The sequence below is a fragment of the Triturus cristatus genome, chromosome 2_1 (assembly GCF_964204655.1).
Source record: "Triturus cristatus chromosome 2_1, aTriCri1.1, whole genome shotgun sequence".
Classification (NCBI taxonomy): domain Eukaryota; kingdom Metazoa; phylum Chordata; class Amphibia; order Caudata; family Salamandridae; genus Triturus; species Triturus cristatus.
In genome coordinates this window covers 901,264,327-901,290,063 of record NC_140581.1, presented here as the reverse complement: position 1 = coordinate 901,290,063, position 25,737 = coordinate 901,264,327, and the positions used below count along the sequence as shown (strand labels likewise).

Genomic DNA, 25,737 nt, shown 5'->3' with positions numbered 1-25,737 from the left:
CTGGCTCCATGTCTCCTCCTCCTCTCTGCGGCTGGCAGTTCGTCTTGTCCGTTTGAGGTCCCACGCTGTGCAGCCGGCTTCCAAGCAGCCACCATAACGGCGTAGAGAATGCGCGTGAATGGGGAAAACGGGTCCCGCGGAGAAGCGGTGGGCAGTCTGAAGGCGTAACAACGCGCAGTTTGGTGTCCAGCCACATGGGGGCGCAGTTAGCAAACTTGATTGTACTGCGTGTGCGAGGTCATTGAAATGATATTACAACATAGTAAGAAAAAAATACACAATACAGAAATAACTCTATGGACAGCGGGCGTTGGCTTAATGTGCTCACGCAGTCGTTGAGTTTCACGCAGGGAAAAGTATCGAAACGTTATAAGCGCACCATCTGTTACACAATAGTCTTTGCACACTGAACAAATAACTGTCACAGTAGATGCTAGGAGATGTACATTAACACAGCCTAACAATTGTGTTTTTTTTATTTTTGGGTTGTTTGGAAGGCTTGAATGTCCTTATCCCGTGAGGATGCTTAAAAACAGGAAACGCCTGCCGTGGAAGACATTAACGCTATGACAACCTTTAAGAAAACAAAATAACAAAAACGAAGCATCGTTTGGGGACGCTCTTATGCTTTTAGGCCATGTTCCTGCATGTAGGGTGACGGGGAAGGAGGGCGCGGGAGTCGGAGGGGGCGGTGAGCTGTGGATAGCATGGCAGTCCACGCAGAACATGCATACCTGTTAGTTTCTGTCATGTACATGGGTTCATAAACATGTAATCACGCACAGAAGCAAGCAAGGAACAAAACCTGGTGTGAAACCTGTATGATATATTTGTTTTTATAATATATATTTTTTTTCAGAAAAAACATGCATTTGAGATAATCTTGTTATAATATTGAGTGCTCACATTCATCACCCACGTGGTCATAGGCGACATTTCCCTCTTGATTCCAGTGAAGCTACTCATTTGATGATGATGATGATGACCTTTGACATTGAGAGCACATCACCGGATGCGCGGTGTTCAAGCAGAGGCGCAGGGCAGTCTGTTTGCATCTAGACCGGAGACTGAGAAGGTGATGGTTGACGCGAAGCGCGTGACCTGTGACGTAGTCTAGGCCATGCCCGGAGCTCACGTTTCTTACAGCAGCACCTACAGAAAACACACAGGCCTGGTGTAGGTGAAAAAGGAGAAACTGTGCCTTTAAATATACTCGCTGCATGTGTTTGACCCTTTGGAGTTCAAAGTGGAGGAAATACAGGTTATTTACCGTTTTCTTCACACACTTCGTTTCATTCGAACCCCGTGGAATACCATGCTCGCGGCAACAGTGCTGCATGCCAGAGGCCTCTGCTGAATGACTTTACACAGCTCCCATCACGGCGCGAGGATTTCACATTTCTTTCAGCCTGACAACGGAATATAAACCAGGAGGATTGCATTACGCAGTGTTAGTACAACAGGGATGTTGGTCACGTTCAGGAAATTATTATCTTCTACAGTGTAGCAACCTAAACAGTACGTTTCAGAACTAAGGCCTGATTACGACCCACTGCCGTCATAACCATGTTTCCCGCCGCCACATTAGGATGGCGGGAGGACGGGTGGCGGTCGTAGAGACCGACCGCCACTGATCCCACGGGACCGTCGGAGGGAACTTGAATCCCTACAATGATGGCAGTACCTGCCAGGCACCGCCGTAAAAATTATGATGTCCCTTCCCGACCGCCGTTTCATGGCGGTTTATCTGCCATGAAAAGGCTGGTGGTAAGGGACATTGGGGGACAGTGGCAGGCCCCCCTTCCACCTGGCCCTCTGTTTTGGGTGCACCAATGGTGCCCCCCTACATATCCCTGCACCATGTGGCAGGTACCGCGTTGTGATTCCGCATACCATTACTCCGCAAGTCGGAACAACGACTTGCGGAGGGGGGGGCGCTGGATGTTGGAATAGTATAATTTACTATTCCAACTCCAGTCTGTGCGGACACTAGGGAAGGTGTTTGATTTTAAATCCAACACCTCCCCCCCCCCCCTCCGCAAGTCATTGTTCTGACTTGCGGAGTAATTGTATGCGGAATCACAACGCGGTCGTTGTAACGACCGCGTTGTGATTCCCTGCGTTGAAAAAGTTTCAGGGTAAACGTTGTTTACCAGTGCAGGGATATGCTAAAAGTGTATCTTTTGCATTGCGGCGTGTGCTGGAGCTTGCAGCACACACCGTAATGCAAATGATACACTTTGCGACTGCCTTGAAGGTGGACCATTGTAATACCATTGGTGGGACCGCTGACAGCATGTCGGGCAATCCTGACTCCGATATGATGGCGGTCGGACGTAAGTCCCACCACCATCATAAAGAGGCCCTAAGAGAGGTGTAGTAGAAGCATCTTCGTAGACATTTGCAGTCTAAGGATTTCCGACAGGCCTTCTGCATGTATACATTGAAGATAAGAAGTCCGAGCCTCAGAGGTGAGGTACAATGCTCAAGGTGGACCATGCACAGTTTATACATATTCCCGATTGCGACAATTCATAAACGTGTCATTGAACATGGTGTGTAAATTACATGTTGCACAGAATGAACATAGATTTGTCTGCAAATTGTTAAAGTGCAGGTGGTTCAACCGTCCGCTACTAATAGGTGATATTCAAAGGCGATCAAAGGTATCCTACACCTAGGAAAGTGCATAGTTTATTTAAACGCGCCCCTGTTTTGGCAAAAAAAAAAGAAAGCCTTCTGCACGCAGAACACCATTACCTCTGTGAAATACCATGTTTGTGCCTGCTTGGAAAAGTAGTATTTTGTGACAAGGCAAACACCTATATTGATCATTTTCGTAAATATCCAAATTACATGTGGGCCTGTTTTTTTTTTAGTGTGGGGTTTTCTAAACTTCTTTGCTATTCCTTGAATCTCATTGGAGTGCTGCCATTTTGTATATATCAATAGGGTTTTTATGCTCTGCTTTTCTCTGACCCTAATGTGCCAAGGCAGGTAGTGCACATGTGCAATATACAAACATATCGTGCAAACTTATTCTTACTTTGTGAATCTGTCGCATTGTCTGAATTTGAAAAAAAATAATTCTTGGCAAGTTCATCTAGCATCATTGAAAAGTTTTGTGAATCAGTCCAATGTTTTCATATTAGAACAAACAAATGATGGACGGAATGCTGACAATGCAGACATTCTCCCCCAGTCAAGAGATCTGGGTTAAATCCATCGTTCTTTTGCCCACTACACCACCCCAGTTTAGACATGGCCATATGCAAATCAGTCTTGACCCTGTGCCTCATGGGAACAGTCCAGCCCGAACTGCCAAGCCATGTCTTCCCTGGACCGGAATCAAGCATCCTAGGACCGGTTTCTGGCTATCAGCCATCATCAGCCAGGATAGCTTAACTCCAGTGGCGTAGTGAGCATGGGTCCCACGTCTGGGAATACCCATCCCACTTAGGGCGAAAAGCGTTACAACAAACAAATGATGGACGGAATGCTGACAATGCAGACATTCTCCCCCAGTCAAGAGATCTGGGTTAAATCCATCGTTCTTTTGCCCACTACACCACCCCAGTTTAGACATGGCCATATGCAAATCAGTCTTGACCCTGTGCCTCATGGGAACAGTCCAGCCCGAACTGCCAAGCCATGTCTTCCCTGGACCGGAATCAAGCATCCTAGGACCGGTTTCTGGCTATCAGCCATCATCAGCCAGGATAGCTTAACTCCAGTGGCGTAGTGAGCATGGGTCCCACGTCTGGGAATACCCATCCCACTTAGGGCGAAAAGCGTTACAACAAACAAATGATGGACGGAATGCTGACAATGCAGACATTCTCCCCCAGTCAAGAGATCTGGGTTAAATCCATCGTTCTTTTGCCCACTACAACACCCCAGTTTAGACATGGCCATATGCAAATCAGTCTTGACCCTGTGCCTCATGGGAACAGTCCAGCCCGAACTGCCAAGCCATGTCTTCCCTGGACCGGAATCAAGCATCCTAGGACCGGTTTCTGGCTATCAGCCATCATCAGCCAGGATAGCTTAACTCCAGTGGCGTAGTGAGCATGGGTCCCACGTCTGGGAATACCCATCCCACTTAGGGCGAAAAGCGTTACAACAAACAAATGATGGACGGAATGCTGACAATGCAGACATTCTCCCCCAGTCAAGAGATCAGGGTTAAATCCATCGTTCTTTTGCCCACTACAGCACCCCAGTTTAGACATGGCCATATGCAAATCAGGCTTGACCCTGTGCATCATGGGAACAGTCCAGCCCGAACTGCCAAGCCATGTCTTCCCTGGACCGGAATCAAGCATCCTAGGACCGGTTTCTGGCTATCAGCCATCATCAGCCAGGATAGCTTAACTCCAGTGGCGTAGTGAGCATGGGTCCCACGTCTGGGAATACCCATCCCACTTAGGGCGAAAAGCGTTACAACAAACAAATGATGGACGGAATGCTGACAATGCAGACATTCTCCCCCAGTCAAGAGATCTGGGTTAAATCCATCGTTCTTTTGCCCACTACACCACCCCAGTTTAGACATGGCCATATGCAAATCAGTCTTGACCCTGTGCCTCATGGGAACAGTCCAGCCCGAACTGCCAAGCCATGTCTTCCCTGGACCGGAATCAAGCATCCTAGGACCGGTTTCTGGCTATCAGCCATCATCAGCCAGGATAGCTTAACTCCAGTGGCGTAGTGAGCATGGGTCCCACGTCTGGGAATACCCATCCCACTTAGGGCGAAAAGCGTTACAACAAACAAATGATGGACGGAATGCTGACAATGCAGACATTCTCCCCCAGTCAAGAGATCTGGGTTAAATCCATCGTTCTTTTGCCCACTACAACACCCCAGTTTAGACATGGCCATATGCAAATCAGTCTTGACCCTGTGCCTCATGGGAACAGTCCAGCCCGAACTGCCAAGCCATGTCTTCCCTGGACCGGAATCAAGCATCCCAGGACCGGTTTCTGGCTATCAGCCATCATCAGCCAGGATAGCTTAACTCCAGTGGCGTAGTGAGCATGGGTCCCACGTCTGGGAATACCCATCCCACTTAGGGCGAAAAGCGTTACAACAAACAAATGATGGACGGAATGCTGACAATGCAGACATTCTCCCCCAGTCAAGAGATCTGGGTTAAATCCATCGTTCATTTGCCCACTACACCACCCCAGTTTAGACATGGCCATATGCAAATCAGTCTTGACCCTGTGCCTCATGGGAACAGTCCAGCCCGAACTGCCAAGCCATGTCTTCCCTGGACCGGAATCAAGCATCCTAGGACCGGTTTCTGGCTATCAGCCATCATCAGCCAGGATAGCTTAACTCCAGTGGCGTAGTGAGCATGGGTCCCACGTCTGGGAATACCCATCCCACTTAGGGCGAAAAGCGTTACAACAAACAAATGATGGACGGAATGCTGACAATGCAGACATTCTCCCCCAGTCAAGAGATCTGGGTTAAATCCATCGTTCTTTTGCCCACTACACCACCCCAGTTTAGACATGGCCATATGCAAATCAGTCTTGACCCTGTGCCTCATGGGAACAGTCCAGCCCGAACTGCCAAGCCATGTCTTCCCTGGACCGGAATCAAGTGCTGCCATTTTGTATATATCAATAGGGTTTTTATGCTCTGCTTTTCTCTGACCCTAATGTGCCAAGGCAGGTAGTGCACATGTGCAATATACAAACATATCGTGCAAACTTATTCTTACTTTGTGAATCTGTCGCATTGTCTGAATTTGAAAAAAAAAAATTCTTGGCAAGTTCATCTAGCATCATTGAAAAGTTTTGTGAATCAGTCCAATGTTTTCATATTAGAACTACAGTATGGGTGGCGGGGCATAGTATGGATCACAATTCAGGACATGGCTTCGCATCTGGGCACGGTTGGCTTTATTACTTCTGATATGTCCTGAGTACTATTGGTCTTGGTCCTGTGCTCACAAAACGAAACGCACTCCAACTTACATTCAAATCTTGTTCTGGTGTGCAGTGCTTAATTAGTAATGTCAGGGCCCAAAGTTTTTGTCAGAGTCCCGCGGCCAGAGCTTTTGAAGTCGCGGTGTCACATACCAGGGCTGCCTTGTCTTGATTCCACCTCATGTCTCTTTAATTCACCACCAGATATTTCGTATCCCTTGAGCTCACTCTTTCGTTCATTTTTATCCCTGCTTTCTTTCTTTGTCAGTGTTTTTCCATCCATTTCTTCCTACTCATTTCCTCCTTCTGTGTTTTTCTCCCTCCTGCTCTGTGTCAAAGTCTCATGAGGAAAAATAAGTGTCAGTCCCCAAAAATAAGTGTTTGTGGGCCCCACCTACAACAGCTCAAATTATGCACTGAGGGTGCGGTAAGCAGGATCGTCAATGCATCTTTCATACAGTGCTGCACTAAGGCACGGGTGTGTCAAGGCGCAGACAGAATTTATTGTATTCGTGGATGACGTCAGAATAAGTTTATCAGGATGTGTGATAAGATGGAAGCTATCAATCCCCATTGCCGCTGTTAGTTTGTTATTCTTGTAATCACACCAAGGGTGTTGCAGCATCTGGTGGGTTCAAGTCCAGATGATGAATAATTAATAAACATTTCCAAAACAGAAATTATGTCTTTTGGCCAGTACAGAACATGATAAAGAACACTTAAATGACCCGAAAAGTGTTGGATAAAGTACATAATTATGACCATGTTAATGTGAGAGTTGCAGCCAGAAAGAAATTAATTAAGACATGGCAAAATAAATAGCTTCAAGCCTGGCGTGACTGTACCCTATTCTAGTCCGTATGTGCATTGGCGCCTCAGGGAAGACCACATGCACAAATACAGGACACAACTGTGATAAGGACACACAGCGCGGGCAGGGCCGGACTGGGAACCGAAATCAGCCCTGGCAACCTGCTCAGTAGGCCCCAGCCGTGAGGCGTTTGGGAGCGCAGCCGAGCTGTTTGCTCGGGCTGGTTTCGGACGATTTGTTACAGGAGGCCGATATTGCCACCCCCCGGTAACAAAAACGGCCCCCCAGGGGGCCAAAACCGGCCCCCCACTCTGGCGGCCCACCGGGGAAATGCCCGGTGCCTGCAGCGGCCAGTCCGGCCCTGAGTGCGAGGTGAATTCAAACCGTTTATTCCAGTAAAGAAGAGGAGCTTAATATCCCCCTCGCTGGCTCTTCTCTCCACAGTCAACAGTCACCACTAGAATCTTATCCTCCCAACACTTTACAAATAGCAAACACCACAATAACCCATGAGGAAATGTTGGGTTTCTCCAGGGCCTGTTTAACTCATTGGAGGATAAGGTCATTGGAGAGCGGGGACCCTTTTTGCAGCCGTACATTTCTAGAATCGCAGGTTTACACTTATGAATTGTGTAGGTTTACAATTACCTGATTCAGAGAACTCTCAGGAATTCATGTAATGTCCCTGCAAGGTGAAAAAATATATGCAGTTCCTCTCAGTTTTTTGTGTGTGCCTGTTTTTCCTAATCTTATGTGCATGGAGTCTCCACATTGCGCAGGGTAGGGAAATCAGACAACATGTAAAAATATACACATATCTGCATACTGTTTTTCGTCAAACATAATTGCCACATCTTGCCCCATGTACCTTGTATATAAATGGAGACCATTGGTGCACTGTCTCACATTTACTGCAGCCGGACATCTAGATGTAAGTTTGAAAGGGCAGATATGAGTGTAAAAGGGGTTGCAAATATTTGTGGTGTCCCAAATGGTTACAATTGTGAAAAATTAGTCACCTCATTTACACTGGATTTCCCCTGGAGATGCCCACTAATCTTCTTCTAGATTCCACTTAAAATGCAGAGAATTATTATATCTATATCTAATTCTATATCTATATTTTTTTTAAATTATTTTTTATTAAATAAGAAAAACAGAAACATAACAGCGGACAATAAGGTGATACAGTGCATTCGTACATTTACCATCATCAATTTGTCGCTGCCTTCCAACATTACCATTCTACTACATACCGTCAACTCTACATTGTGACAGCTGATTTTCAAGGAGTTAAGCATTCCTGCAAAGGGGGATCAGTGAATGGTATACACAACATTCCTGTCGTCTTATTCCACTCCTCCAAAATCTTGGTCCATTTTTTTGGGCATCCTCTCCCTTCATATAATCACCCTTTCCGTCTGCAGGCACCAGTCCATATCGGCCTTCCAGTCCCGGAGCCTCGGTACCGTGTCTCCTTTCCAAGTTCTGGCTATATTACGTTTCACTACCACTTTTCCAAGGGAGACCCAGATACTCTCTTTAGCCGTCAAATCAGTTGCATCCTATATATTGAGAAGGCAGAGTCGGGGGGGGTGACTTCCATAATTTTCCCGCAAACTTCCCACATTTTTAAGGTTATTTTCTCCCACTACGACTGTATAATCGGGCATTCCCACCACTGATGTAAATATGTGCCAACCTGGCCACAACCTCTGGGGCATAATGAGGAGCTTAAAATACCCATCTTAGCCAGCGCTACACTAGTATAGTAAACTCTATGGAGGAGCTTGAACTGGATTAGTTTGAACCTGGACCGAATTGCGACTTCTCGAGGGGAGGTCAGTGCTTCCTGCCACTCCTCATCGTCTAAGTCTCCCACATCTTCCACCCACTTAGATCGTGTCTTCCCCAAGGCATCTGGTGCATTATTTAAAATCTTTCTATAAGTCAAGGAGATGACTTTTTCTTTCAAATAATCATTGAAGAGTCTGTCCTCCAATGGCGAAGCAGCTTGGAGATGCGTACCCTTGGGCACAGCTTTATACAACGCATTCCGCACTTGGAGGTATCCGAAAGTTTCCCTTGTACTTAGGTCATAGTCTTGTTGAAGGTCACTGAGCGGGACAACTGTGCCTCCCGCCCACATATCTTGGAACGTCGAAAGCCCAATGAGGTCCCATTTATGAAATTCAGGACTGGGTGACAGGAGCCCCAAACGATCAGACTCAAAAAGAGGGGTGACCAGGTTAATCTTATTTTTCCAACCCAAAGTGGATATCACCGAGTGCCATATTGTAACCGTATATATCGGGGTATTTTTGAATCCTCCATATAATGCCCGTTGATAAGACCCTGCTATCATATTATTCCTATCCATTCTGTAAGCGGGTTCGGTTACTGGCCAGTGTACCCAGTGGTTTGTGACAGCTAACTGGGAAGCCCAGTAGTAACTTTGAAGTGCCAGAAGAGCAATGCCACCATCCCTTCGTGAGCTTCATGAGTATCAAAATACCTGTCTATATATTATATATGTATATATACACCCAGGTATAGACAGGTAGTTTGATATAGATTTAAAGATAGAAATCTACGCCCTACAAAATACACCCTTCCCTGTCCCACCAAACTTTTTTCAAGTCGTGGAGTTAGAAGTCAGGGTCCTTCTCTGGAACAATGGGATCCCCCGCATCGCATTGACTAAGCTCACGAAGGGCTGGTACAATGGTGGCATTGCCCTTCTGGCACTTAAAAGTTACTACCAGGCTTCCCAGTTAGCTGTCACAAACCAATATATATACAGTAGAAGGCAAATCGCCGAAATGCTTTGGTCTTATTTAATGAATGGAAGGACTATGGATTGCCTTTTGTTTATGCCAAATAAAATATGAACTAAAAAACTGACCCGAACAGTGGATTGCTGTCTGTTTGATTGTGCCGCCGGATCGGGTGTTCACGAGGACGAACACCGAAGAAGATGTGTATGTATGTGTGTATATATATATATATATGTGATCAAGGCTCCACGGAGCCGAAACGCGTCATGGCTGACTTACCTCGAGTTTAAATAAACAAACTTTTGCATCCAGTTGTGGTCCGTGCTCCTTCTCTGTGGATCTACAGGCGCTTTCCAGGATACAGGCGCAGGAGTTCTTTCGATATATATATATATATATATGTATATATATACAATGTGTCTTCAACGCGTAGCATCTTCACATTCAGAACTGGCTTTGTAAATTATCCTTCAGGGGCACACGCAGAGTTTGTGAGTGTTTTTATAAAAGCTTTGTCAATAAGGCTTTTCAAACTAGACTTTTACATGTATGATGAAGATTTCCAGGGGTCATATGCACAAGCTAGTGTGACATTTGTAAAGGAAACTCCATCCAATTCACATGACCTTGCAAATGCAGTGTCATTTTAGAGAGTACCAAAGTACAACATGGTTCGCAATTGGCTATGTGTGATCTGTTAACAAAAGGTGTGATTCTGACAATTCATCAGCAACTATTGGAAACAGGCAACTTTGGTACTCAGTTTCTTCAGAAATAATCTACTACAGACCTAAGGGTATGTGAGTAAAGTAATTTACATCTGTGACTCAGTAAATATGCGTTGGTCCTTATATTTTGCATTCATAGACATTGGACTACATCAACAGATTTAAGATCTGTTTATTGTAGAGTCAACTTAAGTGGGACCAGCCTCAAGTGACTATTTGAGATGTGTTTGTCGCCATCTACAGCCAGAGTTAGAATCAGACCTAGAGAAAGTGCACTGAGAGTTTCAAAATTGTCTGAGGTGTACTACAGGATTGTGCCTGGGATCCCCTCTTATTATCCGGTATACAAATCTGTTAGAGGCTTTGTTGAGGGATAGGAGACAGAGCACCTCCAAAGTGGACAGAAAGTCAATGCTCGTATTATGACATGCAAGCAAGGAGTTCTAAGATCTTGGGCAACTAATGGTATTAATAACTTGAAAAATAGCTAGTGCTACTTATGAATTGCCTCAAATTAAATACCAACTATTCATAAACTTAAATTTTAACTATTGGACTAAATCCACTAAATCCAATGCTTTTCTATTGGAAGTCAAGACTGGAAAAAGCCATTTCTTATCATACTTACACTTGTGTATTGATAAAACTAGCAGATGAACTCAGTTGCTACAGGGTAGGAGACTTCAGTTTACCCAACCTTTGGGAAGATTAATTAATTGTGCAAGTCAATTAGGAAAACATGATTATCCTACAGAAACGTAAGTGTTTATCTGTTGCCATCGGAGGAGCAGGAGTCTGAGGGTTCTGAGATATAACCAACTCACAAATGGAAGAAAATAGATTCTGCAGGCATTTCTTGGGATTATGCAGAGGGTCTCCACATTTTCTGTATCACGAGGAATTTGGCCCTAATCATTTAGAAGATGAAATAAAAAATTGGCACTATTTCCTCTATGGATTTCTGTACTTTCTAAATCGGTGGCACAACTAATTCACAATGTGACCTTAGAATATATCTGCATCTGGAGTTTGCTCATTAGTTTCTCTTGTTAAAATATTTCAAGGATGTGTGCAGTGATCCATGGTGAACTAAACTCCATATGTCAACATAGAATATTCTGGTGTCTAATGGCACTTGGGTCAAAAGTACCTTATTACAAGGTAGGCACTTATTGAGAGAGTCTATTGAGAATAAAAATCAACAGTATGGTCTTTTTTAATTCTTATCTCAATTTAGGGCTTAAAACTATCTAGTCTCAGTCTCCAGTACATACACGTAAACTTAATTAACAAGATTTAGGATAGGTATCGTGCATTATTCACTGGCCTTTAAAAAAGAATGGGCTTTTGCTGAACCTGTTATGTTATTCTAATGCCGTAACAGTTCGGCACAAATTATTATACGCTATATTTTTTGTGAGTTTTATAAATCTACACGAGTTACATATCTTGTGGCTTTGTGCAACAAGAGAACTTTAACAAAGCTAGACATCTTTTTTTAAATTTCTAAATGTTATTAAATCTTCTGATTTGTTATGCTGCAGGTGTTTTTTAATCAAATCTGTGATCCACCGTTAATGATCAGCCTACTTGAGTCAGATTTCTTCTATGTAATGTTTGTTGTTGAAGAATTGTTTAGGTTTTATTTTAATTATTTGTTATGAATATTGTTTGTGTTTATATATGTAGGTGTGTGTTTTCATGGTTATATATCATTTTAGTAAAAATAAACTTTTATTTGAGTGAGTGAGTGAGTGAGTTTGTATTTAAGAAAGCCTATGCCGCCTTCAGCAAATCACATTCTCTTTACGTACTGAATAATGTGATTCCTATGTTTTCACGGACACATGATCTTCTGTCCATGATCATGATATGTTCATATAGTTTGCTATATATTCGTAGATCTTAGGCATTTGATGTTGAATTTGGCTAAAGCTCCTAGATTGTTAAATGATTAAGACTGCTATATTAGAAACATAATATAAGACTAAAACATATGTGTACACTAATTCACTTTTCTAATTGTTATTATGCAGGTGCCAATGCATATCCACTGAGACCTTATCTGCTCACCCCAATAGCCATCCAGAGCACTAGGGCGCAAAGTAGGTATAACAAAGCTTAGAGTTCAATAAGACCTGCCAATGAGAGTACCTTAAGATGTATGAATCCCAGCATCTGGCTGATCTTATAGACTATCGTGGGAGACTACACTGTTGTCTTTATCCCATTGTATCTTGTTGCAAATGATTCGCTGTTCGATAGAGGCAGGATTTTATTATGACTCTTATGTTCTGCTTGTAGCTCCCTCATAGTAGAAGTTCATAGGCATCTCTTCCTTTTTTTGCAATACTTTCAATCCCTTTGGATATTACTTGCATGTTTTTTCCTTAGTTTACCCTTTCCGCTTGATTTATTTCCTCTTCGGTCCCAAGCCTGCACTTTCTGTAAGACGAATATTGGGGGTTGCACATTTTGCATCTCTTGCTTGCCCTTAATGGCTCTGATCACTTTGCACTGCTTCACTTTTAAGAATGCTTTTAGCAAGGCCAACTCCTTTCCATGAAGCTGTATGATCTTTCCTTAATCTCACCTATAGAAGTTGTGTGGTTTGCATATGTTCTGTTGATTGCATAAATGCATTGACTGCAAAAATCATTTAGGTAAACAGCTATGATGTTACAAATACCCAATTCGTAGATATGAGATGCTTCTTTTCAGACAGTTGTAAATAACAGCTTGCACTATTGCTTTTCACAATTTTACATCTGATTTTCTGTGGAGTTATGGGCACATATGTGCTTCAGTTTTAGGCATGGTCACCTCAACAGGATTCTCAGCAGCTAAAGATTCATTATTTTGGCTGTTAGTGCATCCTTATTACTTATCTGAGCATTCACTCCTGAAGGGGGAGAAAGCATGGGGTCATTCTATCTCTGTTGTAGCTATTATTGCTTTAAATTCCATAGTTTCAATTTAAATTTAATTTATCCAGGGATACAATTTTGAAAGACTTGCCTTAGCCATGCTAAGTAGATCTGGCGCTGGAGCTATGGATAGGAGAAAGCTGCTGAACCTCTTTTTTATTCCCAGAGCAAATTTTGAATTGATCTGTGCTTTCTAGACTGCAAATCTGTCCAATTTCTAGGGACAGGAGGAATTTCCCATTCTTGAGGCTTATTCCTTTAGGAAGGCTTAAGTGAATTCTTACCTTTCTGGGCACCACAACAGTCCCCCCCTTGAATATCTATTTGTGCTTTCTCTTGGTGTTTAATTTCAGATTGATCTTTTTGAAGATTATTCCAATTTTCATCCAATTTATATCCACTCTGTCCTGTTGTATTACAGGTTTTGTTTTCTGCCAAATGTGTTATATTTAAAATACCTCTCCTCCTCTTCAAGATATGGCTAGCTTCTTTGTGGGTCAAAATCTCATTCAAAACAACTTCTAAACTACATCCTATATTACTCATCTTCAAGGATTCTCATTTGGCGACTCCACACCGTGTTCTTCACTCACTCGTGTTATCAGGTATAATCCTCTTACATCAGCAACAATGTGCAATCTCAGAGGCTTAGCTCTTGATATTTCTTTCCAACTTTCCCAGCCAATTCCAAGACCTCTTGCCTCATCTGCCAATCCTTTACTGCAGCACTATTGCTTCACATGTGCTTCCCTGGCCCTGCTGCCTTTCCAGATGCAAGCGACAGGCCGCTGCATTTATTGCCCTTGCTGTCACATCCCAGGGGCATGGAAGATAAGTCCAACCGAGTTTGTTGATCAAATGTGATGAGATACATTAAGAGGATGAGTATTAGCAAACGTATTCTAATGAATGACAACATCACTATATAGAAATTATCACATGTTGAAGATGAATTAAAGCATAAACTGATAAAAAGATGTACAGTGTCCGTGCTATATAATACTTGATGAATGGGCATTTGTCTGCTCTCAGGCATAGTTTGGGATTATTAGAGGAGGTAAGGGCACATGTAGATATAAAAATGTCAATATAGTGGATAAACCTCTTCTCCAATACATACTAATAATGATTTGTAACTTTCATAGGACTAGTTCCGAAAGGGATATTTAAACCAATATTATAACCTAACCCATTGAAACATTGTTTAAGTTTGATTTCATATTTAATTGTCTATTTTGCCTTCTGCAATAACCCATAAAAGTTGTCTAAACCAGTTTAATTTCTTTCTGAGATGATTGGTTTGGTAGTCAATATATGAACAGTGCTTTTGACACCTCATGTCCTTAAGTCTTCCAGATAATGTTTGAAGGAAGCAAACCAAAGTCTACTTTACTTTTTTCTGAGATGTGCACGACTAAGGTCTCTGTTAAGGGGTGATGGATGAGAAAGGCACACACATAACACCAGGACCTCTTTCTCACTGAAGCTGAACTCTCCTGGCAGACCACCCAAAACAGGTTCGAGTAGAGGTTGATTTTGAAAAATGCAAAGAGAGAGACAATGAATATTTACTTAAGGTAAAGCGAGAATTACAGAGTATGAAGTTGAAATGCTGAGGCAAAAAGGGATAGATGAAATATGTCAACTTTCTTGTCTGAGTCTACGTTGCCAAGAGTAGGTCATAGCTGAACATTGGCAATGTGTAATGACATAATTTTTGTGTCTGCAAAAAATAGTTCTTACCTCGACTAGTGAAGTTGACATATATGACTCTTTCTCATACCGCTCGAGTCTAAGCTGATGGAGCATTAAGCAGACTTGTTTGAGTGTTGTGTTAGTGTAATAGTGCAAATATTAGTGACTTGTGTTGCAGCTTCCTTATAGATGACTTCTCCAAAGTGCAGTTGGTGATTGTTGCATCTTTTAGGTGAATGGAAGTGGTCACTCACAACATTCCCTTAAAGGAACATACCGATTCACAGACTCCAGTCAGAGATGAGGTGCTCGGAGTGGTTGGTTTGTAAAGTCCTCCCATACCACTGTGCCATTCCAGTGGCTGACTGTGCTCAATACAAATGCAAATAACACAACATATCATTGGGTATTTCATCCATTTTACGGCTGGAGGTCCACAAGTGACAAGTCCTGGGAGCACAAGCAGTGAGAACACTTTCTGCATGAGACAGACAGAAAGTGCTGATAAAGTCACTGGTACAGATTCAGAAGTTGTGAGATTAGGATGCTGCTCAGCCATGGAACTGGCTGTGTGATCATGGGTTAATTGTTTTCCTTTTCTTGTGGTTGAGTTCCTTGACTGTGAGTGAGTAAAACAGAAGAGCCTGAGTTACTTGACATTAGACAGTTAATAAAATGTGTGAATTCAGACAAGATATCCATTCAAATCATTCTGAATTATTGAGATAGATTTTATGATTCATATGCTTGTGATAAGCGTGTGTGTGTTCTTGAGTAAATAAAAACTGGCCAACTCGATCTGACATGGGATCCAAACTTCACCTCGCTGATGAGCCATATCAAGGGTAAAACCCGTCTGAGCTTGCTTGTGTTCCGAATCAAAAAGAGCGTAGCCTGATAATTTGACCTCAGGGGTTCCTATTGGAAAAGGCCAGGGGCTGATTTACATATGGTTGCTTCTTGTCTGTGGTTGTACAGTGGATGAAAAAATGATGTATTGGAATGCAGCTTTGGCAGTTGCCATTAACTATGACTTTTGTAATAATTCCACTCCACACATTTTGTAGGTTCCATCTTCATTATTAATAGTGACACCAAGCGTTTCTCCACATAAATATTGTAATTAGTTATTTCGCAAATCCTTCAATGATCTCTTTGGTCTTATTTTTAGACGATGGTGTTAGTAAGATGCATCCTCGTGTTAGCTACGGTTCAACGAACAGTACCAATGCTGTGCACCTGATGAACTCAGCTATTTGGATGATGGTTAGAACAAAAGGAAAATCGTGTATGAGTAAAAGACCAAAAGAATAAACAAGTCACCTACGTCTCTGATCTAGTTTCCACGGCTAAAACCGAGTTTCCATAATTCTTAGATGTTTTCTGGTGATTTCTTCTTTAATTAATCCTTCTATTACTTTACTTTGTGAATTGCTAAAAGTTTTGACCCCGTTATAGGTCACAGCTCCGGCGTATATGACTAGCAAAGGTCTTTTTTCTGAAAACAATACCAAATTAAACATTATAGAACAGGTACTTGCTCAAATCAGTAGGCACCTAGGAAATGAACTACAGGGGCAGAAATAGCTATCATTTTGCCAGTGGACCGAAGAGGGTGGTACTGTTTTTAGAGTAAAAGTTAAAAAAAGGCCCCAAAAATGTGTGTAAACATTCACCGGGCAGAATTGTCTTGTAAACATTGACCAGGCAAAGCTCTCTTGTAGGTCTGCACTTCCGGTAATGTTGATGGTGATTAAGGGTCTTACAAGTAGGAAAGAGCTGAGACATCGCTATTCTTTGCTCTCTTGCCTTGAACGTAATTACCATCAGTAGCACCGAACAGATGATTACCTGTCTTCTACTAATGAACACGTCTATGATGGTCATAATTTAGTGTTGACTGATCAGGCTCCCATTCAATTCGGTGGTCCACACGCAAGACCATGGTTGGTAACCCAGTGCTCTTCTAACTTGCTTACTTCTCCCTATGCAGCCCACGACCTCTAGCTCTCTGCATTGACTTGTCCAGTGGCACTTGGGCTTATTGTATGGCATTTTAGCCCAATGTTGGGGGCTGCAATGGTTGTTAAAGACTCTCCCTCTGAGTTGTGGTCAGAGGCATGAGAGTGACTATTACAAGAGAGAGGGCTTTTAACAACTGTTATAGCCTGAGGCAAAATGGCTATAATGCTATTAGATCAATGTTTTAAAATTAACCGGGATAAACAGAAAGACAAGCATTGGAATGTTGGAGTAGAAGGTGTATGCTAGCCATTTGATCCCTGAGGCACTTCATTACCTCTAAACATTCCATTGTTCTAATATATGGTAACATCAAGCTTCCTCTCATAACTGATGACCCGTAATCACTGATGACCCGCAATCACCATCATGTGCTACACTTCAAGGTTTCTGCAGACTGACCCATTAACCATATGGCATTCCATCCTCATTTACATCTCAAAAGGAGCTCCATTCACGAAGGTGGATTGTCTCCTTTTACTTCCAAGTTTCCTAAATCAGTGTATTCACGCGCGCAGCTACACCAAATCTTCCTTATTTGCTATTGAACCGCTTTTGGTGAGCATCAATAGAGACGTTGCTGCCAAGAAACAGATCGCTTTCATTTCCTGTTCCTGGCTCAATTTCATAGTCGTACAGTCAAAAGGTTTGCTCACATTTTCTGGCATAACATCTCTTTGATAAAAATATGTTATCTTGACTCTAGTTAATTAGCCAATTGGTCTTCCATATATTTTGCATGCATTACATTAAATTACAAGCCCATGTTACAGACCTGTAAATGTCAGTCTTCTACTTCTATTCCCTTTTTTTGCATTAGGACCTCATGAGCTCTTATCAACTTCCCCATCACCACCAGTTTCTATAGTGCATCCTGGAACTGCACCAACAAGGTCCTGTCAGTTGCACTCCAGGCTGCTTCAACAAAACAGACTCATATGGCCCCATGTGTATATATATCTTGAATTTTCTAGTGATAACCCTGCTCTTTCTTCCAACTTTCCAAGTTAGCCCAGTCCTATGACTTTCATAACTTGGCATCTCGCATTCTCCGGTGCTCAATTGACAATTATTTACATCTGGAAGAGGTCCAAGAGGTGTTTTGCTTGTCTGCAGCTGCTTTGAGCTTGCGAAGCCTGCATGTCCCCTTTAAAAATATGTATGCCATAGTCTTAAATATTGTTAGTTCAAAGTTGGTAAAAAGAAATCAACTTTTAAGTGCATTCATTTAATTTTTCCTTATTCCTCATTTATCCGTAATGATGCTATAGCAGTTGGTATGATGGACGATTACCGACTTGCTGGTGGCTAAAGGTGTGTTAGAAAAGCCTATGATTAGGCTCTCCTTTTTAGATCTGCCTTGGAATTGCAGATGACTGCCTGACCTATTGTAAACAATTCTTCAAAAAATACATAGAGATAGCATTGGCTCTGCCAGTGTTTCTGTTCCACCTCATGGTACTAGCTATTTGGTGAATCATTCCTTGGCTTGTGAATTGCTTGCATTAATGCTGGAGGGGCTATTTTGCATTTCAAAAGTACACTGATTAATCACACCTGAAATCTTTATCAACTAGAATCATTGTATGGAGAAAGCAGTCTTTTTTAAAAACATTTTTTCACTTCCGTGGGAATTTATAATGGTTTAGTCAAGACTCAAAATGCAAGACAGTCCTTCTGGACTTGTCCACTTATGTCTCTTTTCTGGCAGATGATGTGTTTGACAGGACTAGGTGTGCTAGACAAAACCCTGATTAGACTTTCCAATTGTATTTGAATTTTTTGTTTTTAATGTTTTCTGAGAACACCCAATAAGAGTGAACTGGCATCGAAAACCATGCCCCTTGTTTGATTATTTGCATCTACGTGATATGTATGCTATTACCAATGCATATCTAGAGACAAAGGACGCCATTGGTAGAATCATTCCCAGATTCCGCTTACAGGTAGGCTACCAGTGGGCCTTAAACCTGAGACTTGGTGTGACCCCAGAAAACGGAACATTTATAGAAGAAATAGAGTAGCCGGATCTACACCGCCCGAAGGACATTATTTTGGCCGAACGTGTGGCTGGGATTTTGAGGTGCTGGGGCCTGTTAACCGAGAAGGCTGTGCCGGCCATGGCAGAAAGGTGCTGCCCCCTCTGTATGAGAGCTGGCTTGCAGGCTTTTAGCACACGAAGGCGACAAGCAAAATCTATGCTAGCGATAATCAGGATCGCATTACTGCAGCGCTTAGAACTCTAGAAGCCCGCCGCGCGCATTTATCCTCTGCTTCCAAATCATATTAGGCAACTGAGCAGAGCCTGGGAAATGATTTGTCCTGCATTTGCTATTAATGCCTCTCAATTCATTTTTATTGAGCTAATTAAACTGGGAGCAATATTTCAAGTGCGGATTGTTTCTTACATTATTGAATTGGCTAGCATATTATTGCATTAGGAATTACGATGAATAAGACTCTTACTCATAGCCAGAGATGGAGAATGACAGAGAGGGCGGAATATGGAAGAGTGTTTTGATTCAAAATATGGCTTCCGACTCGGTGCCGGGCTCGCGTGAAAGAAATCCAGCACACGTGCTCATGACTAACTAGTTCTAGATGTTGGGAGAAAGAAAACATTGTTGCGAGGGTGCTTATTATTACCACCATTTCTTAGAGGCACAGTTAGCACTCTGCGGGGTAGTGGAAAGGAGTTGTAGGTGTGTGGCCAATCGGCCTACTAGCCTTCCTCTCTCGGCCATTTCAGATGCAAAACAGCCGGAAGTAGCATAACAAATACATAGGTTTGAAAGCATGCGCACTTGTGTGAAAAGACCGATGCAGCCACGCTCATTGTTAGGACTGACCACTGTCAGGCTATTGACACCCAGTTCACCATGGAGTGTGCTATAGCAGATATTCTATCAGTTTACTATAAGATAGGATTTAAAATTTGATCAGTTATGAGATGGGGTGGAAAGTTGAGGAGATTTATTTTGTACCAAAACACATGGGGTAGCAGATGTGAGACCTTGAACTCACTAGAAGACCCCATTTGCTTAAAATGGTGACCCCTTGTTGCATTCTTCAGAATTTACTGTTGACGGAGGGGCTTAAGACATGCAAAGAAACAGCTGCAGAAAACAAGCAGAGTCTTTAATGCTCTCTTACTCCCTGTTCATGCTGCTCGCTTCTTGGCCGCCAGGACCAGGAGCAGCAGGAGCAGACCCATGGGTTGCAGATGCTACCTTTGGCTATCTGTAATCGACATGTATGAAGAAGTCTTAAAACGGCGCTGTTCGGGTTGTAACAACTAGTCTCTAGTCCTCACTTAAGGCCTGTCTGATTTTTTTTTTTTTACTAGTCAGTATTACCTTGGTCAGTCTCAGGGCTGGAGGTAGGCCGAATGGAATCTGAAATGCATGTGTGCTTATATTCTGCATACCCCAAACCCTTTCTTTTCAGTGCTGAGGAATGAACACCACCCTTTTGAGGGCAACGAATGCAACACCACACTATACTCCTAAGACTTTCTGTTTAACTGCGCTAGTAATGGATTAAATTACGATATTATTTTTTGCTATACTTTTGGGAAATTATCTACTTGTCTACAATGCTGCACTCCCTAGCCGTCTTTCCCATGCATGAAGGATGGAGCCAGGTTTTCAGCTCTTTATGCATCTGCAAATCTCAGTTCTGCATCTAAATATGCCCAGCATTCCCCGCATATTGTCAGGCATTGACCATTGCACTGTTTTCTCCCACAGGCCCACTCACGACAAACCTGAGCACCAACAACCTCACAGTAATGGAATACAGCGATGCCTCCATATTCTGTGACACATCTGGGTTTCCCCTTCCAAATGTGTCCTGGTCAATTTCTCATCTGGTTTCCAAAACTGTGGTAAGTTTCTTTCGGATGATATGATTTAAATAATTTGGCATTCTTTCTCTAATGATAAACGATTGCAATTAGCACATTTACTGCTTGTAAGCAGCCACAGCAATTGCTAAAATTATTTTACCTTGTTTGCCTCAAGTCAGGCAATACTTTTCCCTGATCATATTTCATGTACATGCACCTCATCATCTGGGACCTCTGTTGCCACCCAGGTTGGTAGTTGCCGTACAGTTTCTGGTTAGCAGAAGTTTAGAATCTGTGAGAAACTCTACTTGGCTTTGCACCAGCCCTGCCATTTTTGTTCAGAAAGCAGAAGTGCAGTAAACATTCTGTCACTGAATGTTTTCCTATGGGATGCCATACATCAGAATCTAGATAAAGACTAGTAGATGAACAGTCATTAGAAAGGAGATTCATATTCATTCATATATAGGCTCTTGAAGTAATGGAAGGTCTCCATGAGACCAGAATTTGAAGATGAGGTGGTATGCAGTTAAGAGCGTTGGGGCGGTGGAGCCGACTTGGGGGGGGGGGGGGGGGGGAGGGGGCGTTCAAGAGACGACCAAGAGGGAAAATTAATCATTTATTTAATTTTCTTTTGTTGTTGTCCCTCGAAATCTCCCCCCCAGCTGGCCCCACCGCTCTTACCTACAGCGGCCATGGCTGGTTGCCACATAATACCCAGTGCCATCAATTTCAAAGTAGTCAAGAGCTAAAGTGTTATGCCCTCTGTGCGAGGCAGAAAACAGATTTACATCTGGTGGTAATTTGGAGATGGTACAGTATGCCAGCTTATAAACAGTTAAATATGACAACACCAAGGCCTGAAATCTAACAAAATGTATATGTTGTGTTAAGTGACCAGAAATTGCTTTGCGAATTATAACTAGTAATAGTGGATTGCTAGTCAAGGTTACACAGAAGTCATTGCTCCATCCAGGATACTCAATGCCACTCGCATGTGAATATGCACAGTTTTCGAGGCAGGAAGGCATGTGACACAGGTGCATCAGGTTAACATTAATGGGTGGCCCATTAAGGACAATTGTCAGCTATGGGTCCTACGGTGCAGTGGTATATTCGAGTGGAGTACCCATCCCTGATGCAAAACACAACATGGTAAATAAGCAACACTCCTCCCTTTGGCAAAGACATGATCATGATTTTTTCAAATAGGCAATGCAGGATTGGGATTCATACTTAGCTTACCCTAGGTGTTATGCATTGTTAGAGGGAAACCTGTCAACAGCCTGGTCCTCACCATGTAATCAGGCTCTCTTGAGACCTGAAAGAAGACTTCAGCACAGGAAGAGCAGACATTTTGCATGTAAATCTTTGAAAATGTGTGGTCCAAAACAGAAAAGGTTCAGAGAACAAGATGGTATCAAAAGGGAATAGGAATGACTGTCGTTGTATTTACTGTTGGCAAAGTGTGAGGCTAAGGGTTTTCACCTGCTGTAACCTGACATCTGAGAAGAATATCTCTGCATAGGCTGTTTCCTCAGCTACACTAAGCAATGCGGTGTATGAGTGAATGATTGTTTCTGTGCATGCTGAATCATTGCACCACCAAAGCACTTGTTCAAATGTGGCAATGAGGGTGGTGGGATAAACACCTGAAATATATTGAGATTTAGACTGATTTGTTTGCATTGGGGACCATTCAAATGTATGCCTCCCTTTTGCACTCTGCAGGTAGATACAAATAAGCGCCCCGCCTCTTTGCAACTGAAGAACATCTCATCTCAGGATAATTCAAAGAGGATTTCATGTGTGGCAGAAAACATCGTCGGCGAGGACCATAGCTCGGTGGAGCTGGTGGTGCACTGTAAGTAAACATCTGAAAAATCAATTTAACAATCACCAAGATGGTGCTATCTACTATGACTACCAAAGTAAGGTTCCTATTTAAAAGAAATATAATTTGTGAACCTTTACCAATGTTTTGGTCTTCATAATAACGCTTCCTATAGTGTTTCCTCATCACGCAAGTAAGCAAGATACTTAGTTTAAGTGGCTTAGATTGTACTTGTAGTTTGCTTCTTCATTGAAACTAGGTGGCTGGGCCATCTAATGAAGCTGTTTTATGTTAGTTTGTATAGTGAAAACTACTAAGGCCTTGTGGTGCTTTAGGCTCTGTCAAGGGTGCAGTTTTGAGTGGATATGGTGTTTCCTGCAGAACAGAGTCTGATTTGTTGGATGGTTTACTTTATCCCACAGTCTGTTTCTCCCCATCCCTGGCTTGGTGTCTTCCTAAACCACATATAGGTACTCTCTGTCCATGTCCCGTATGTTTCCCTGGCCTATGCCAGCGTACAGATATATTTTGGCTTAACTGCTTTTGTTTTATTTAGTAGCCTTGGCTAACTAGTAACATTTCTTGGTTCCTTATGAGGCTTCGGAAGCTGGTACCTGAAGTATCTTATAGGATACTCGTATTTTTCAACTTAGTTCATGAAAAAAACTCTTTTCACAAAGAAAAGAGGCTGACTCTCTTGGGACTGTGAGAGCAGATTCTGTAAGGCTTTCCAGATGAAATTACTTCTTTCTAGAAAGCATTTAATTGGAGGATACTGTGAACTCTTTTCATTTATTCTTCTTGTTATTTTTATTTTTCATATCATTTTTAGTACCATGATTGTTATCATTATTTCACAATTATTATTATGTTTGCTATTCTTTTAGAGTTGTTTAGTGTTTTAATATTGGTATTCTTTGTGTTTTATGACGATTGCTTTAGAATTGTTAGTTATTTGTTTCAGTGTTGTAGTTTTAGTGTTGTTGTACCACTGTTATTATTGTAATGCTGTTGTTATGATTTTGTTGTAGTGTTGTTGTTTTTATTACCTTTTTAGAGCACGACTCCTGCAGTGATGGTGATACTGCTGTTTAGTGTATTATACGACCTTCCAGGAAGTGCTTCTTTGAAATCCATGATTAGTTTACACCTGGAAAGTACACTCAATCATTACACTGTTTGTCAAATTAAATTCTTCATCTGCTATATGCATTCTGTACAAAAGCAATGTTTGTTTACCGCTTTTTCCATAGCATTGTCTAAGCCAATAGGGCATGCTCTAATATGATATAGACATGTAAAAAGCATTTGTTAATGCCTTTGTTAACATGTGTTATTACAGTCAGATCTTTAGGGGTTTCCAATGATTGTTCTTTAAAATGAAAATAATTAATTGACTACAAAACGTAACTTAATTGCGTTTCAACTCAATTAATTTATTTTATTTATTACAGGATTTAAGGTTAGCATTAGGATAAGAACACATTTATTACCTTTTAACATCTAGGGCCCGATTTAAATTTTGTTGGATGGAGATTACTCCGTTTTCCTGATGGAGTGCCCACCCGACAAAAATAAAAAATAAATGCCCCATCGCCTTGGGAGTCATCTCCTATGGCGAGAAGGGATATCTTTCATGTTTTACTATCCCTACCACCACGGTTTTCCGTCAGGCCGTTGGAGAAGTTAGGCCACGGCAAAGACGAAGTAGTCTCAAACGATGGTCCACCTGCATCTAAATTCGCCGGGCGGACCATTATTTTGGTGGTAAGGATACTTAGGCACCGTTGCGTCAGAGTATCCTTACCACCAATATATAAATCAGACTGTTAATTACAATAGAGGTGAAGCTATCATTACTTTATAGTGATACAAAACAATTTACATTTCCTTTAATTTTAGTTAGAGATGGGTTTCAGGCTAGTGTTAAAAAGAAGTAACCTATTATTATAATCAATTAAAAAAAAGGAATTTAACTCCATTTAGGGTTAGCGTAAGTGCTAGTAGTAATGAATATTGTAATTCCATTAGATTACCAATATGATTAGTGAAAAGGTTACCATTATGGTTCAAGTTTAGGGTCAAAGGTACAGTACGGAAGGAAGTAGGGCAAAGTAAAGAGTAGTTGGCAAAAAGTAATTTCGGTTTTATTGTTATGTGGGAAAACTAAAGGAAAATTGAGGTATAACTAAAAGTGAATATATGGGCAAGTAAAAGTACTAGAAATAAAGACATGCAGCCTTAATGCATGTGCTAACTCGCAGATAGTGTGTTAGGGAATTTGCTGCACAGCAATTTCATTTGAATTAGTGAATTAGTCAGAGAGTGAGGAGGCAAGAAAGTAATTCAGTCAGTGTAGTAGTGAGTAGGTTAACAGGTAAATGATTAAATGAGAAAGTTAGTGAGTGAGTAAAGAAGTGATACAGAAGAGAGTGAATGAGTAAGTGGGTTGAACGAGTGAATGAGTGAGTGAATGTGCGAGTGGGTTTATCAATACAACACAAATTATGGAATTAGCTATTTATGACAGAAGCCACTATTCAGGAAATCACTAATTAAAAGTAGGAACAAACCTAATGATTTACAAAATAAATAAGCAGAAATGAATAATTTTTGATTCTAGAACCACAAATCAAACATAGTTGGTGAATTTGAAATCCATAACATATTCAAGTCACTTACAGTCGTACCTGATAATGCATGCTGCCATTGTACAAGATGAGAGGGGAACTGAATGGCAGAATGGAAAAAGTGTGAGTAAAACTGAGGCAGACAGACATCAACATGCATTAACATTGCCAATGTGTTTGTTTTTTGCATAGCGCATACACACAGAGGCACACAGAATACAGACACACATACATGCACATATGAATACTCAGGCTAGTACATATACACACATTGATTCACACAGAGCAGCATAGTTGTAGGAACTCATGGCATGCAGACCACACTTCAGTTTCAAACTAAGAGACACACTGAAAGACAAACTCAAAGGCATACACGGTTAGGTGCACGCTCGCCCACACATCTCAAAGAAATATACTCATACTGTGACTGACAGGATGCATACAGACTTTCATGATTGATGAACACATAAGTGTATATATAGGTGGATCAATGAAAGCATGAGTGTCAGTGGACTTATGGTGAG

The 25,737-nt window shown here is 42.0% G+C and overlaps 1 protein-coding gene and 1 long non-coding RNA gene across 11 annotated transcripts in view; one reads left to right on the top strand and one right to left on the bottom strand.

Annotated features, from left to right (window-relative positions):
• Positions 1–25,737, top strand: part of NTRK2 (neurotrophic receptor tyrosine kinase 2) — a 539,717-nt gene that overhangs the window by 130,888 nt on the left and 383,092 nt on the right. For 8 of the 10 annotated variants that reach the window (XR_014970375.1, XM_085633114.1, XM_085633106.1 and 5 more), the window contains exons 7-9: positions 12,295–12,363; positions 20,652–20,788; positions 22,481–22,613. Coding sequence is in view for 9 of the 10 variants with exons in the window: in XM_085633114.1 (XP_085489240.1) it covers positions 12,295–12,363; positions 20,652–20,788; positions 22,481–22,613 (339 nt within the window). In the remaining variant the exon portion in view is untranslated. The remainder of the gene's footprint in view (positions 1–12,294; positions 12,364–20,651; positions 20,789–22,480; positions 22,614–25,737) is intronic. The other 2 variants (XM_085633116.1, XM_085633115.1) reach the window with 1 other exon arrangement.
• On the bottom strand, positions 999–25,315 carry LOC146866067 (uncharacterized). Its single transcript, XR_014970376.1, has 3 exons — positions 25,274–25,315; positions 1,271–1,409; positions 999–1,152 (listed from the first exon to the last, which is right to left on the bottom strand). It is a non-coding gene; the product is annotated as an uncharacterized LOC146866067 (long non-coding RNA).